This window comes from Mya arenaria, chromosome 5 (assembly GCF_026914265.1).
Source record: "Mya arenaria isolate MELC-2E11 chromosome 5, ASM2691426v1".
NCBI classification, from domain to species: Eukaryota; Metazoa; Mollusca; class Bivalvia; order Myida; family Myidae; genus Mya; species Mya arenaria.
In genome coordinates, this window is record NC_069126.1 from 76325888 (window position 1) to 76341101 (window position 15214).

Consider the following 15214-nt stretch of genomic DNA (forward strand, 5'->3'; position numbering starts at 1 on the left):
AATACTTTCTGGGCTCAGATGTTGAACATGCTACGTTTTCAGGTAGCCCAAACACAAAACATAAACTATATGTCTGTTGCCTTTTACCCATACATACATGCTGTAGATTGATATGACCACAAAAGCCATGCCAGTAGAGCATAGGCCCTTTTGGGCCTCTTGTTACAAAACTTAGTTATTTTGTCAATTGACATTAAAAAAAAAATTGAAATGATACTTATAATGACAACATCATTCTTGCATTATTTTCAGATATTCCCCTGTCATACGGACTGCTGAGTGTCCATGTTAACCCAAACAGTCTCAACGCCATAGACTTCATCTGGGATCCAACAAAAGAGACAGGAATCTATGTCAAAGTGAACTGTATTAGCACAGAGTTTACGGCAAAGAAACATGGAGGAGAAAAGGGAGTGCCATTCCGTCTGCAGGTCGAGACAAAAGAAACTGAGGAGGATGACGCCAAGTTGGTCCACTGTGCTTCATGCCAGGTCAAGGTTTTTAAGGTAAGGGGAGAATTTTTAAAAAGTCAAGTGTAGTTTAGTGAGATTTCCATCAAACTTTACAACAGAATAGTAGAGATCTATTTAATGGGCTCTACAGATAGTAGAGAACTATTTGAAGGGCTCCACAGAATAGTTGAGAATATTTGAAGGACTCCACAGAATATTAGAGAACTATTGGAAGGGGTGTTGCCCTCCAGAATAGTAGAGAACTATTGGAAGGGCTGTTGCTCTCCAGAATAGTAGAGAACTATTGGAAGGGGTGTTGCTCTCCAGAATAGTAGAGAACTATTGGAAGGGGTGTTGCTTTCCCGAATAGTAGAGAACTATTGGAAGGGGTGTTGCTCTCCAGAATAGTAGAGAACTATTGGAAGGGGTGTTGCTCTCCAGAATAGTAGAGAACTATTGGAAGGGGTGTTGCTCCACAGAACAGTAGAGAACTATTGGAAGTGGTGTTGCTCTCCAGAATAGTAGAGAACTATTGGAAGGGGTGTTGCTCCACAGAATAGTAGAGAACTATAAGAAGGGGTGTTGCTTTACAGAAAAGAAGAGAACTATTGGAAGTGGTGTTGCTCCACAGAATTGTAGAGAACTATTGGAAGGGGTGTTGCTCCACAGAATTGTAGAGAACTATTGGAAGGGGTGTTGTTCCACAGAACAGTAGAGAACTATTGGAAGGGGTGTTGCTCCACAGAATTGTAGAGAACTATTGGAAGGGGTGTTGCTCCACAGAATTGTAGAGAACTATTGGAAGGGGTATTGCTCTACAGAATAGTAGAGAACTGTCGGAAGTGGTGTTGCTCTCCAGAATAGTAGAGAACTATTGGAAGGGGTGTTGCTCTCCAGAATAGTAGAGAACTATTGGAAGGGGTGTTGTTCCACAGAACAGTAGAGAACTATTGGAAGGGGTGTTGCTCTCCAGAATAGTAGAGAACTATTGGAAGGGGTGTTGATCTCCCGAATAGTAGAGAACTATTGGAAGGGCTGTTGCTCTCCAGAATAGTACAGAACTATTGGAAGGTGTGTTGCTCCCCAGAACAGTAGAGAACTATTGGAAGGGGTGTTGCTCTCCAGAATAGAAGAGAACTATTGGAAGGGGTGTTGCTCTCCAGAACAGTAGAGAACTATTGGAAGGTGTGTTGCTCTCCAGAACAGTAGAAAACTAATGGAAGGGGTGTTGCTCTCCAGAACAGTAGAGAACTATTGGAAGGGGTGTTGCTCCACAGAATAGTAGAGAACTATTGGAAGGAGTGTTGCTCCACAAAATAGTAGAAAACTATTGGAAGTGGTGTTGCTCCACATAATAGTAGAGAACTTTTGGAAGTGGTGTTGCTTCACAGAATAGTAGAAAACTATTGGAAGAAGTGTTGCTCCACATAATAGTAGGGAACTTTTGGAAGTGGTGTTGCTTCACAGAATAGTAGAGAACTATTGGAAGGAGTGTTGCTCCACAGAATAGTAGAGAACTATTGGAAGTGGTGTTGCTCCACAGAATAGTAGATAAATATTGGAAGTGGTGTTGCTCCACAGAATAGTAGATAACTATTGGAAGGGGTGTTGCTCTCCAGGATAGTAGAGAACTGTTGGTAGTGATGTTGTTCCACAGAACAGTAGAGAACTATTGGAAGTGGTGTTGTTCCACAGAACAGTAGAGAACTATTGGAAGGGGTGTTGTTCCACAGAACAGTAGAGAACTGTTAGAAGGGGTGTTGTTCCACAGAACAGTAGAGAACTATTGGAAGGTGTGTTGCTCTCCAGAACAGTAGAGAACTGTCGGAAGTGGTGTTGTTCCACAGAACAGTAGAGAACTATTGGAAGGGGTGTTGTTCCACAGAACAGTAGAGAACTATTAGAAGGGGTGTTGTTCCACAGAACAGTAGAGAACTATTGGAAGGTGTGTTGCTCTCCAGAACAGTAGAGAACTATTGGAAGTGGTGTTGTTCCACAGAACAGTAGAGAACTATTGGAAGGGGTGTTGTTCCACAGAACAGTAGAGAACTGTTAGAAGGGGTGTTGTTCCACAGAACAGTAGAGAACTATTGGAAGGGCTGTTGTTCCACAGAACAGTAGAGAACTATTGGAAGGGCTGTTGCTCTCCAGAATAGTAGAGAACTATTGGAAGGGGTGTTGCTCTCCAGAATAGTAGAGAACTGTCGGAAGTGGTGTTGCTCTCCAGAATAGTAGAGAACTATTAAAAGGGGTGTTGTTCCACAGAATAGTAGAGAACTATTGGAAGGGGTGTTGCTCTCCAAAATAGTAGAGAACTGTTAAAAGGGGTGTTGTTCCACAGAACAGTAGATAACTATTGGAAGTGGTGTTGCTCCACAGAATAGTAGATAAATATTGGAAGTGGTGTTGCTCCACAGAACAGTAGAGAACTATTGGAAGTGGTGTTGCTCTCCAGGATAGTAGAGAACTGTTGGTAGTGATGTTGTTCCACAGAACAGTAGAGAACTATTGGAAGGGGTGTTGTTCCACAGAACAGTAGAGAACTATTGGAAGGGGTGTTGTTCCACAGAACAGTAGAGAACTATTGGAAGGGGTGTTGTTCCACGGAACAGTAGAGAACTATTGGAAGGGGTGTTGTTCCACGGAACAGTAGAGAACTATTGGAAGGGGTGTTGTTCCACAGAACAGTAGAGAACTATTGGAAGGGGTGTTGTTCCACAGAACAGTAGAGAACTATTGGAAGGGGTGTTGTTCCACAGAACAGTAGAGAACTGTTGGAAGGGGTGTTGTTCCACAGAACAGTAGAGAACTATTGGAAGGGGTGTTGTTCCACAGAACAGTAGAGAACTATTGGTAGGGATTTTGGATGGCAATTGCACAAGTTTGATAATCAATGTCACATTGAACAATATATTTCAAGCAATGTTTTTTGTCTAACCCATAAGTTTTTTAACCATTTCTGTGTTATAAATTAGACTTCACAAAATTGAACTGTAGATAAATGTAAAATGCTGTATTACGTGTAAAACTATTTTCAAAACTTAAAGGTTAAGGTCACACTTGGCAGTCAAGATAATAGAGATTTTATAGCAATGCTCATTTTTTAGCTCGACTATTTGAAGAATAGGTGTGCTATACTACTCGCGTCGGCGTCCGGTTAAAGTTTTAGGGCAAGTTGGGATTTTCACTTATAAGTCCAATACCTTTCATTCAGTTGAGTTAATACTTCACACAGTTGTTCAGGGCCATCACATGATGAGGTTAGATAACTCCATATTATTCTTTACACAGATTATTGCCCCTGATTGACTATGAAACTTAGGTTAAAGTTTTAGGGCAGGTTGGGATATTTATAAATAACTTCTATATCCTTTGTTCAATTGACTTAATACTTCACACATTTGTTCAGGACCATCACACAATGAGGTTACATAACTCCATATTATCCTTAATGCAAGTTATGGCCCTTGATTGACTTAGGTTAAAGTTAAGGGCAGGTTAAAGTTTTAGGGCAAGTTGGGATTTTCACTTAAAACTCCGATACCATTCATTCAATTGACTTAATACTTCACACAGTTGTTCAGAGCCATCACATAATGAGGTTAGATAACTCCATATTATCTTTTATACAAATTATGGCCCCTGATTGACTATGGAACTTCGGTTAAAGTTTTAGGGCATGTTGGGATATTTATTAATAACTTCTATACCCTTCATTCAATTGACTCAATACTTCACACAATTGTTCAGGACCATCACCCAATGAGGTTACATAACTCCATATTCTTAATACAAGTTATGGCCCCTGATTGACTTAGGTTAAAGTTTTAGGCAAGTAAAAGTTAAGGGCAAGCTGGGATTTTAATAAAAAAAAAACTTCTATACCTTTCATTCAATGCACTTAATAAATTTCAAAATTATTTACGACCATCTTACAACAAGAAACATAACTACATTTTAACCCTAAATACAAATTATGTCCCTTGAATATTTATTTTTTGACAGGCACATTTTTACATTCTTAACCAGTTTTTTACCAAGGGAAAACAAGGAGGGCTATACTATATGGCCCTTGAATTTTTTTTATTTTTATTTTTTTAAATTTTATTTTAATTTCTTTTGAAAGGCATATTTGTATATTCTTAACCACATTTTCATAATGGGAAATCAAGTTATTTGAATGACTTGTGTCATTTTTCGGGTGGTGGGAGGGCAGCATCAAAGTCACCTTATGTATTGAATAATTTTAGTTAGGTTTGACATAAATAGACCAAACTTGGTAATATTACATTGTTATTGTATTCACTTCTAAGTCAAAGCGGCGAAGTTGAGCGCGCTGTCTTACGACAGCTCTTGTTTATGTTTCAACCACTGTTTTACTGCTTTTGAGATTTCAATCAAACTACACAACCTTGTAGAGCACTGTTTGGAGGATTGGTATTCATGCTGTCAGCTTAAATCCTGCTTGGTGCTCAAGATAATGGTTTCATAATATAGTTTTATAAGTTTTAGTCATAATAGTGTATCAGTAGTCACAATAGTCCTTGCTATGTTGTTTCTCAGTCATAACCGTTCATATGTCTCAGTCATAACTGTGTTGTATGTCTTAGTCTCAACAGCAGTCACATAATACCTTGGTGACGGTGATGATATTCTGAACTGTTGCCCTCTGCCTATCAGCCTCAGGACAACAGTTCAAAAGTCATCCCCTCCACCTTGGGACAACAGTTTTGACGGTTACACAAATGCCCAAGCAACAACTGTTTTATTACCTGATAACATATTTTTAATAACATTTTTGTGCTTAAAGAGTCTGTATTTTCCAGCAAATTGTTGAGATCAACTCGGAAACATCTTCAAATTGGGACATTGTTTGTTTACATCTGATATTGATTTGTTTACGTCTGGTAATGATCTTGATCATATAGACGATTGAGACTTGAAATTACTTGGGTATTCTCCGTGAACAATTAAAAAAACAAAACCAATACCGGAAATTCACAAGTTTAAACGGTATGTAGTTAATTTTTTGAATCTCAGTAAAACCCATGATGTACCTATGACGTAGCCTCACGCGTGGATAAAAGTTTATACTGTTTACCGGTCAACTGTTTAAAACATTGTAATGTTGATTACTATTTGTAAAACAGTTAAAAATAGTGAATTACTTTTATATAGGGCATTGGGTATTAATAGTATATGTTGCAGTCACATCAGTGTTATTTGACTCAGTCATAATGTAATACACAAACCCTCTTTGTCCTTCACACACTCACAAATTTATATCCCATAAAATGTGTCAAAATAACCAAAAGACCGGCCCTACCACGCTGTTAATCCGCTACGATGATCAATTGATATCTGTTAGTTGGCTGATTCAGTCCAAACATTCAGTAGATCACAGAAGACACAACTAAAAATTATGTGCTTGCAACTTCTCATTTAATTACTGTTGAAATTGGTCCCTTTTGACATATAACAAACTGCAAATGCTGCCGATCATTTCATGAAATTATGCAGCAGGTATCAGGGCTGATAAGATCCAACAATTTGCAGGTTTTAAAAGTCAGTAGAAAATTTAACACACAAGCCTTGTTTGTCCTTCATGCATTCTTGTATACCACAAAAAATGTGTCAAGATAACCAATAGTCTGATGTGACCAGTGCTAATCCATTACGATGATCAGCTGATCACAATGAAACAAATATGTCATATAACAAACTTCTTATGCCGCTAATCATTACATGAAAATATGCTCTGATAAAGATGGAGTTGTTGCTATGGTTTAAAGATGGTTTTAAAGATAACTTTTGATAAGCACACAAAGCATACAGACAGTTCTTGTTTTTATTGCTAATATTTTGCTGATTAATTTTGTCTTTCAATTCAATTTTGATATGGAAATATTAACATAAGATAAAATCCCTCAAATTATATTCTTTAAACTTTTTGCATTCAACAACTCAACATTTCTTACGCATGGTGTTTAGTGTAGTGTTATCGAGATTGATATTTGCTATAATGCGCACACGGTTTATTTTGGTAACACCAAGTTGACTTCAATTGTTTACATAGGGAAGAACCATTTATTTGGCAACAAAATAAATATCAAGGCCCTCTGTGAAAGGTGTGACCAATAAAAAAGCTTGTTTTAAGTTATAAACCATATATGCATCCAATCAAATGCCTTCTTACTCAAGGTCATTGGCAGGGTCTATGCTATTTTGACAATCTCAATTTTGGACGCCTTTCTGTGCAAAAGTCACGAACGCTAGTCTGTCACTTGTAAGCACCAATCTGATAGTCTGTTTGAGGGTTCCATGGAAAAAATAACACCGTGATTATTTTTTTTATATTTTAATTATAAAGGCAGCAAAATGTGTCTCCTGTAATAAACTACGTGTACAAGTGTTTGCTAATTAGTAGAAATTGAGTGTCATTTTTATTGGGCTGTTATCAATAGACAAAAAATCAGTCAGTCGAATATTCCTTACTCTGACTCTATTCTTTCTGAATTTCTTTTAGCCTCCCCTATACGAAGGGCCCCCTACTTTAAGGTTAAAAATCAGGACCCAATTTCCCCGTCTTATAGTCGAGGAAATAAGGTATCATAAATTAACACTTTCTAAAATGTTGATTTATATTTTATGGGACCTGCAGACGCAATACAAACAATAACAAGATACCAAATTTACATGTATATTGTTATGCGATGATTCGCGATCTGAACATATCTGAAGATGTTGTGTTCATCGGATGATAACCGCAATTGCTGAAAGGCAGTTTCATTTTAGGAATGGAAGTTGAGGTGTAAATATTTGCCCAAATAGTGACATGCAATACATTTCTTGCCAAAAATGACACTTTTTAAACAAACCTGTTTGTTTCCTTTAGGTTAAACACTACTTATTCATTTTTCTATGAAGGCATGTGCTGCACTCTCACAGATATACCGTTTTTACAACTTTTTATTTTTTGTCTTGGAAAGAGCAAACTTTTGCGTAAATATCTGCAAACCAATGATAAAAGATTGCTGACAAAAGATCAGATCACAGGTTCTTATATTTCCGTTCAAAAGTTAAAGCTTTATGGCTTAAACCATTACTAACGGTTTGAGAAAAATGCATAAAACATCCATTTTTGAACTTGAATATAGAATCTGCGATCTAATATTTTGTCAGCAGTCTTATATAACTGGTTTCCATGCATTTTCGCAAAAGTTGGATCGTTCTAAGACAAAAATAAAAAAGTTGTTAAAACGTTCAATCTGTGAGAGTGCAGCTTTAAGAAATAATAATAAACAGATTCTGCATATTACAATTACCATCTTAGTCTCAAATGTAAAAAAAGAGTTTCTTTGTAAGTACTTTGAAAAAGGCCTGAAGGCCGAAACCTCAATAAAGAACTACAGGGATTTGTATGGCTAAATTCCCTGAGGAATGGTTACAATGATAAAAATAGTTAACATAAAATTGTGTAAACATAAAATTGTGCAAAACTCCCTTAAAAAAAGATGGCCCTTATCATCAGCACATTTTTAAAAATGCAGATAAAGTTGAACCTTCTTGTCTCAAACTCCCAGGGACACAGAGTTGTTTAGGACCATTTCAAAATGAGGTTACAAACTCAATATTATCCTAGACACAAATTATGGCCCCTGACTGACTTAGAGACTAAGGTTAAAGTTTTAATTCACAATGTGTAAGGTTTAAGTTTTAGAGCAAATTCCTAAATACAAATTATGGCCTCTTGATTGACTCTTTTTTTACTCCTCTTTATGGATTTTTTTTTTATATTGCATTTGACAGGCACATTTTTATATTTCTAACCTGGTTTTCAAAAAGTGAAACCTGGTTATTTGAATGATGTACGTCGGTGTTCGGACAGGCAGAAGGGCAGTGTCAAAGTTACCTAATTTAAGTTAGGTTTGAAATATATTGACAAAACTTGGTATAAAGGAAGAGTTTATGGAGACCTTTTTGTGGAATTGCGTTTGTGGCCCCTAGGGTCAAGATCACGTCTACTGCTACTAAAATACAAAAAAAGGTTGGTACTGAATAACTTGAGTAAGAGTTGACCTCTTGTGACCAATCTTGGTTTACACAAAGAGTTTAAAGATACTTTTTATGGGATTGTGTTTGGGGTCCTGAGAGTCATGGTCAAAGTCAAGGTCACTGCTACTAAAAATAAATGGTTTGTGTTGAATAACTTTAGTTAAGGTTGACATATTGTGACCAAACTTGGTATATAGGAAGAGATAAGGAGACCTTTCATGCAATTGCATTAGGAGTGCCTAGGGTCTGCATCACTCTTAAAAAAAAAAGAAAAAAAGTTGGTATTAATTAACTTTAGATGGTGTTGATATATTGCTACCAAACTTGGTATGTAGGAAGAGTTACGGTCACGGTTACTAAAAATAGATAACTAGTTTGGGCTGACACATTATGACAAAACATGGTATGTGGGAAGAGTTTATGGAGAACTTCCATTGGAATGCATTTGGGGACCTCAAGGTCAAGGTAGCTGTTACTTAAAATAAAAATAAAAAAGTTGAAACTGATTTTCACAACGAAGGCTTAAGTTCTTGTGTCAATCATTAAAAACCTTGTTTCATGCATAGTGGCGTTTCTTGTTTACTTTTTAGCTCACCTGTCACTTTGTGACATGGTGAGCTTTTGTGATCGCCTTTTGTCCGGGGCGTCCGTCGTGCGGCGTGCGTCGTCCGTCAACAATTTACTTAAAAGACATCTCCTCCTTAACCACTGGGCCAATATTAATAAAACTTCATAGGGATGTTCCTTGGGTGGTCTTCTATCAAAGTTGTTCAAAGAATTCAATTCCATGCAGAACTCTGGTTGCCATGGCAAACAAAAGGAAAAACTTTAAAAATCTTCTTCTCCCAAACCACAAGGCTTAGGCCGTTGATATATGGTAGGTAGGATCACCAAATGGTCCTCTACCAAGATTGTTCAAATTATGGCCCTGGGGTCAAAATTGGCCCCGCCCCGGGGGGTCATGGGTTTTCTCTATATGTTTATAGTGAAAACTTAAAAAATCTTCTCCTCTGAACTTACTTGGCCTAGAGCTTAGATATTTGGCATGATTCATCGTCTAGTGGACCTCTACAAAGTTTGTTTAAATTATGGACCTGGGGTCAAAATTGGCCCCGCCCCGGGGGGTCATGGGTTTTCTCTATATGTTTAGAGTTAAAACCTTAAAAAATCTTCTCCTCTGAACTTACTTGGACTAGAGCTTAGATATTTGGCATGATTCATCGTCTAGTGGACCTTTACAAAGAATGTTCAAATTATGGCCCTTGGATCAAAATTGGCCCCGCCCCGGGGGTCATGGGTTTTCTCTATATGTTTATAGTGAAAACTTCAAAAATCTTCTCCTCTGAACTTACTTGGCCTAGAGCTTAGATATTTGACATGATTCATCGTCTAGTGGACCTCTGTTTGTTCAAATTATGGCCCTGGGGTCAAAATTGGCCCCGCCCCGGGGGGTCATGGGTTTTCTCTATATGTTTATAGTGAAAACTTAAAAAATCTTCTCCTCTGAACTTACTTGGCCTAGAGCTTAGATATTTGGCATGATTCATCGTCTAGTGGACCTCTACAAAGTTTGTTTAAATTATGGCCCTGGGGTCAAAATTGGCCCCGCCCCGGGGGGTCATGGGTTTTCTCTATATGTTTAGAGTTAAAACCTTAAAAAATCTTCTCCTCTGAACTTACTTGGACTAGAGCTTAGATATTTGGCATGATTCATCGTCTAGTGGACCTCTACAAAGTTTGTTCAAATTATGGCCCTGGGGTCAAAATTGGCCCCGCCCCGGGGGGTCATGGGTTTTCTCTATATGTTTATAGTGAAAACCTTAAAAAATCTTCTCCTCTGAAATTACTTGGCCTAGAGCTTAGATATTTGACATGATTCATCGTCTAGTGGACCTCTGTTTGTTCAAATTATGGCCCTGGGGTCAAAATTGGCCCCGCCCCGGGGGGTCATGGGTTTTCTCTATATGTTTATAGTGAAAACTTAAAAAATCTTCTCCTCTGAACTTACTTGGCCTAGAGCTTAGATATTTGGCATGATTCATCGTCTAGTGGACCTCTACAAAGTTTGTTTAAATTATGGCCCTGGGGTCAAAATTGGCCCCGCCCCGGGGGGTCATGGGTTTTCTCTATATGTTTAGAGTTAAAACCTTAAAAAATCTTCTCCTCTGAACTTACTTGGACTAGAGCTTAGATATTTGGCATGATTCATCATCTAGTGGACCTCTACAAAGTTTGTTCAAATTATGGCCCTGGGGTCAAAATTGGCCCCGCCCCGGGGGGTCATGGGTTTTCTCTATATGTTTATAGTGAAAACCTTAAAAAATCTTCTCCTCTGAAATTACTTGGCCTAGAGCTTAGATATTTGGCATGATTCATCGTCTAGTGGACCTCTACAAAGTTTGTTCAAATTATGGCCCTTGGGTCAAAATTGGCCCCGCCCCGGGGGGTCATGGGTTTTCTCTATATGTTTATAGTGAAAACTTAAAAAATCTTCTCCTCTGAACTTACTTGGACTAGAGCTTTGATATTTGGCATGATTCATTGTCTAGTTGACCTTTACAAAGATTGTTCAAATTATGGCCTTCGGGTCAAAATTGGCCCCGCCCCGGGGGTCATGGGTTTTCTCTACATGTTTATAGTGAAAACTTCAAAAATCTTCTACTTTGAACTTACTTGGACTAGAGCTTAGATATTTGGCATGATTCATCGTCTAGTGGACCTCTACAAAGATTGTTCAAATTATAGCCTTGGGGTCAAAATTGGCCCTGCCCCGGGGGGTCATGGGTATACTTGATATGTTTATAGTTAAAACTTCAAAAATCTTCTCCTCTTAACTTCCTTGGACTAGAGCTAAGATATTTGGCATGATTCTCTATATGTTTATAGTGAAAACTTAAAAAATCTTCTCCGAACTCACAAAGACAAGTAACGTCTTAATTTAAACTGGATAACATATTTAGTACACATACCAATTTTCAATATAGCCACATACAACAATTAATAACAAATATACATATATAGATACACACGTAAAATCAAGTAGTGACAAGAGCTTAGATATTTGGCATGATATATCATCTAGTTGACTTGTACCAATATTGTTCAATCTTTGGCCCTGGGGTCAAAAAATGGCCCCACCCGGGCGGTCATGGGTTTCCTTATATATGTATATGATGAAAACTTAAAAAATCTTCTTCTCCGAAACCAAAAGGCGAAGGCCTTAGATATTTGGTATGAAGCATCGTTTATCTAACCACTATTAAGATTGTTCAAACTTTAGCCCTGGGGTCAAAATTGGCCACGCCCCGTGTTCATAGGCTTAGGTTTTCAATATTTGTATATAATGGAAGAATGTGCAATATATGACAGGTGAGCGATTCAGGGCCATTTGGCCCTCTTGTTAGTTTCTCTTTTTTATTGCTTTTGACATGCACATATTCCATCATTAATGTATTCATTTGTAAGACAAAGCTGTGACCTACAACAGGTCTTGTTTTTTATGATGAATGATTGTAATACTTCAAATATGTTATAATAATCTTAAAAATTGGGTTTATCTGTATCTGTGCTTACTCAAAACAGATGAGTAAATAGAATGTATTGGATTATTTGTCCATTGTCCAATACAGATAATGTTCAAGATTGTGCTTAAATGGCAGTTTTATTAAATAACCTTTCTGATTGATATTGATTAAAAATTCACTCGCTTCGGGTGTTATGAAGAATGATAAAATTGTATTTTGTTTATTTTTTTGGCTCCCTTGCTCCAATTTATCTTTTTGGCAATAATCTCAGGAACAAAATAATAATTTGATGTGGCCTTAACTGTCCAATCAAAGTGACCAACATCTTTGTATGGAAGTGTTAAAAGTATGAATGAGTTGACATAATTTTGAATTGTAAGATATTAAGATATTAATGAGGAAAAAGAGAAGGCTTTCAAGGTACATGTACAATAATATCTGTGGAACAGGCATGCAGAAACACTTAAATCTTCATGAAGGAATGCGTTGTGGAATAGTCTGATAAATGTCAGCATTCTGTCAATGAAAAGAAGACATACAATAAGGAAGATCTTGATGATATTTTTTGTGAACTAATTGACACCATGTTTCAGTACCAGTCATATCTGGTCATTGCTTGCTTGGGATGTAATTACATTGGATATAGATAACAAGGAGGTATCCACAACAATGTTCAACACTTGTCAAGAATAAACCTGAAATGTTCAGGTATTAAAACTAGATGAATAGGCACATACTTGCATTTGCTTTGAATATGCACAAACCTAGGGTTTTAGCTAGAGGGATATGGGTGAGTGCTGCACCGTCTCCTTTTTGGGAACCACCCATCTGCCCTCATGGAGACCATAATGTGCACCCTTCTGCCTTGAAAAAAAAATGCTCAAGATAATTAAATATTTCTTCTGTTTTGATGAAACATGATTAAAACTATAATTAAATCTGTAACAAGCCTGAACATGTATGCATGGAAACGGTATTTAAAATATTAAACACTTTTTGAGATGTCCTTTAAATGTTAATGGTGTAAATTAACAAGTCACAGTTCATCAGATCCAATGAATGTGATAGAAACCATAGTAAAATGTCTTCTAGCATGTAATATTGATTAAATGTACCTGTAAAGACAGATTAAAGGCACATACTGTACCTTCATATCTTCAACACTAGGCCTTCTTTTTTTTATTCTATGTTTTACAAACACCGCCGCTCAAAAAAACTCATTTTTTGCTCGACTATTCGAAGAATAAGGAGAGCTATACTACTCAGCTGAGCGTCGGCGTCACCCCTTGGTTAAGGTATTGCGTGCAAGCACACATAGGTTAATATCTCAACAACTACTTAAGGTATTGCATTGAGACTTTATACAATGGTACTCAACCATCCAACCTACTTAATTAACCAAGTTTGATAACTCTACTTTGCATTTAATGCCAATAATGGGCCTTTATTATTTGACTTAGAAATTCTGGTTAAGGTTTTGCGTGCAAGCACACATAGGTTAATATCTCAGCAACTACTTGAGGTATTGCATTGAGACTTGATACAATGGTACTCAACCATCCAACCTACTTAATTAACCAAGTTAGATAACTCTAGTTTGCATTTAATGCAAATAATTGCCCTTTATTATTCGACTCAGAAATTCTGGTTAAGGTTTTGCATGTAAGCACACATAGTTTTATATCTCAGCAACTACTGGATGTATTGCATTGAGACTTTATAAAATGGTACTCAACCATCCAATCTACTTAAAAAACCAAGTAAGATAACTCTAGTTTGCATTAAATTCAAATAATGGCCCCTTTTTTATTTGACATAGAAATTCTGGTTAAGGTTTTGCATGTAACCACTTATAAGTCCATACCTCAGCGAATACATCATGTATTGCATTGAAACTTTACACACAGGCTCTCAACCATTTAACCTTCTTATTTAATCAAGTAAGATAACTCTATCTTTCATATTATATAATTTTTGCCCCTTTATTATGCGACTTAGAAATTCTGGTTAAGGTCTTGCATGTTAGCACACATAGGATAATATCTCAGCAACTACTTGATGTATTGCATTGAGACTTTATACAATGGTATTCAACCACCCAACCTAATTGAATAACCAAGTTAGATAACTGTGTTTTGCAAATAATGGCCCTTTATTATTACACTTAAAAATTCTGGTTAAAATTTTGCATGTAACCACATTTATGTTAATATATATCTCCGCACGTCATGTATTGCATTGAAATCCAATCTAACAGTGATCCATGCATGTTTCGCCAAAACTGTTCAATCCTTACACTGAAAAGCGGCGGAATAGTCGAGCGCGCTGTCTCTGTGACAGCTCTTGTTAAAATAAAAATAAAATTGTGATTTCGTTTTTTGTTTTATTTCCGCCGATGAAACTTTATCGCGGCAAATCATTAAAAGCAGAGGACATCGCGATTGTTGTAAAATATTGGTGTAAACATCTCTGAAAAAGTTTAAGCCAATGAAAAACATTTATCGGATTTGCAGGCTGGTGCTAAAAACCTGGTATCCGGTACCTGGTAACCCCCGGTATCCGGTATCACTTTCCGATACCGGATTTTGTTTGATATCGGGGTTATTATCAGATGATAAATCCAAGTATCCACGGTCCGTTATTAATTGCTTATTGACAACCAATGCATACTTTAAATAACACGGTATCAACATAATCTGGTATCATAAACTGTGATAACGGCTTTTCTCGATATCGATACCTGGTACCGGGTTTTAGCTCACCCGGATTTGCATCATCATTGATAAAAAGGATGCCCCCATTAGTTCCTGGTTCGCTAGTTCTTGGCGGATAAATATTGCTGTATAGAAGGGAATAAACAGATAAAAAGCTCTTTTGCTAACTGTAACAATGACATGATTGGTGAATTGGTATTTTACAATTTGCAGCCAAGACAACGTAGTGGAGTGATGGGCGATTCCTTAAATTCTTAATGGCAAATAAATTTACCAAAAATAATTGATTTTTTATGTCACTTGTCTATTATAACATGCATTTACAAATTATAAATAGTGATTAATCAAAATGTGAAGTGAACTTGTCAGATAAAACAAAAGCAAATGTGCACACACTTACATATATAATGACTTGACATTCAAATAGAAAATCATAAAAGACACATCATAGCTTTTGCTTTTCTGTTTT

General features: G+C 37.0%; 1 protein-coding gene across 2 annotated transcripts in view; it reads left to right on the forward strand.

Annotated features, from left to right (window-relative positions):
- Window positions 1-15214, forward strand: part of LOC128233552 (transcription factor CP2-like) — a 79793-nt gene that overhangs the window by 38875 nt on the left and 25704 nt on the right. For both annotated transcript variants that reach the window (XM_052947274.1, XM_052947273.1), the window contains exon 9: window positions 253-506. In XM_052947274.1, coding sequence (XP_052803234.1) covers window positions 253-506 — 254 coding nt within the window. The remainder of the gene's footprint in view (window positions 1-252; window positions 507-15214) is intronic.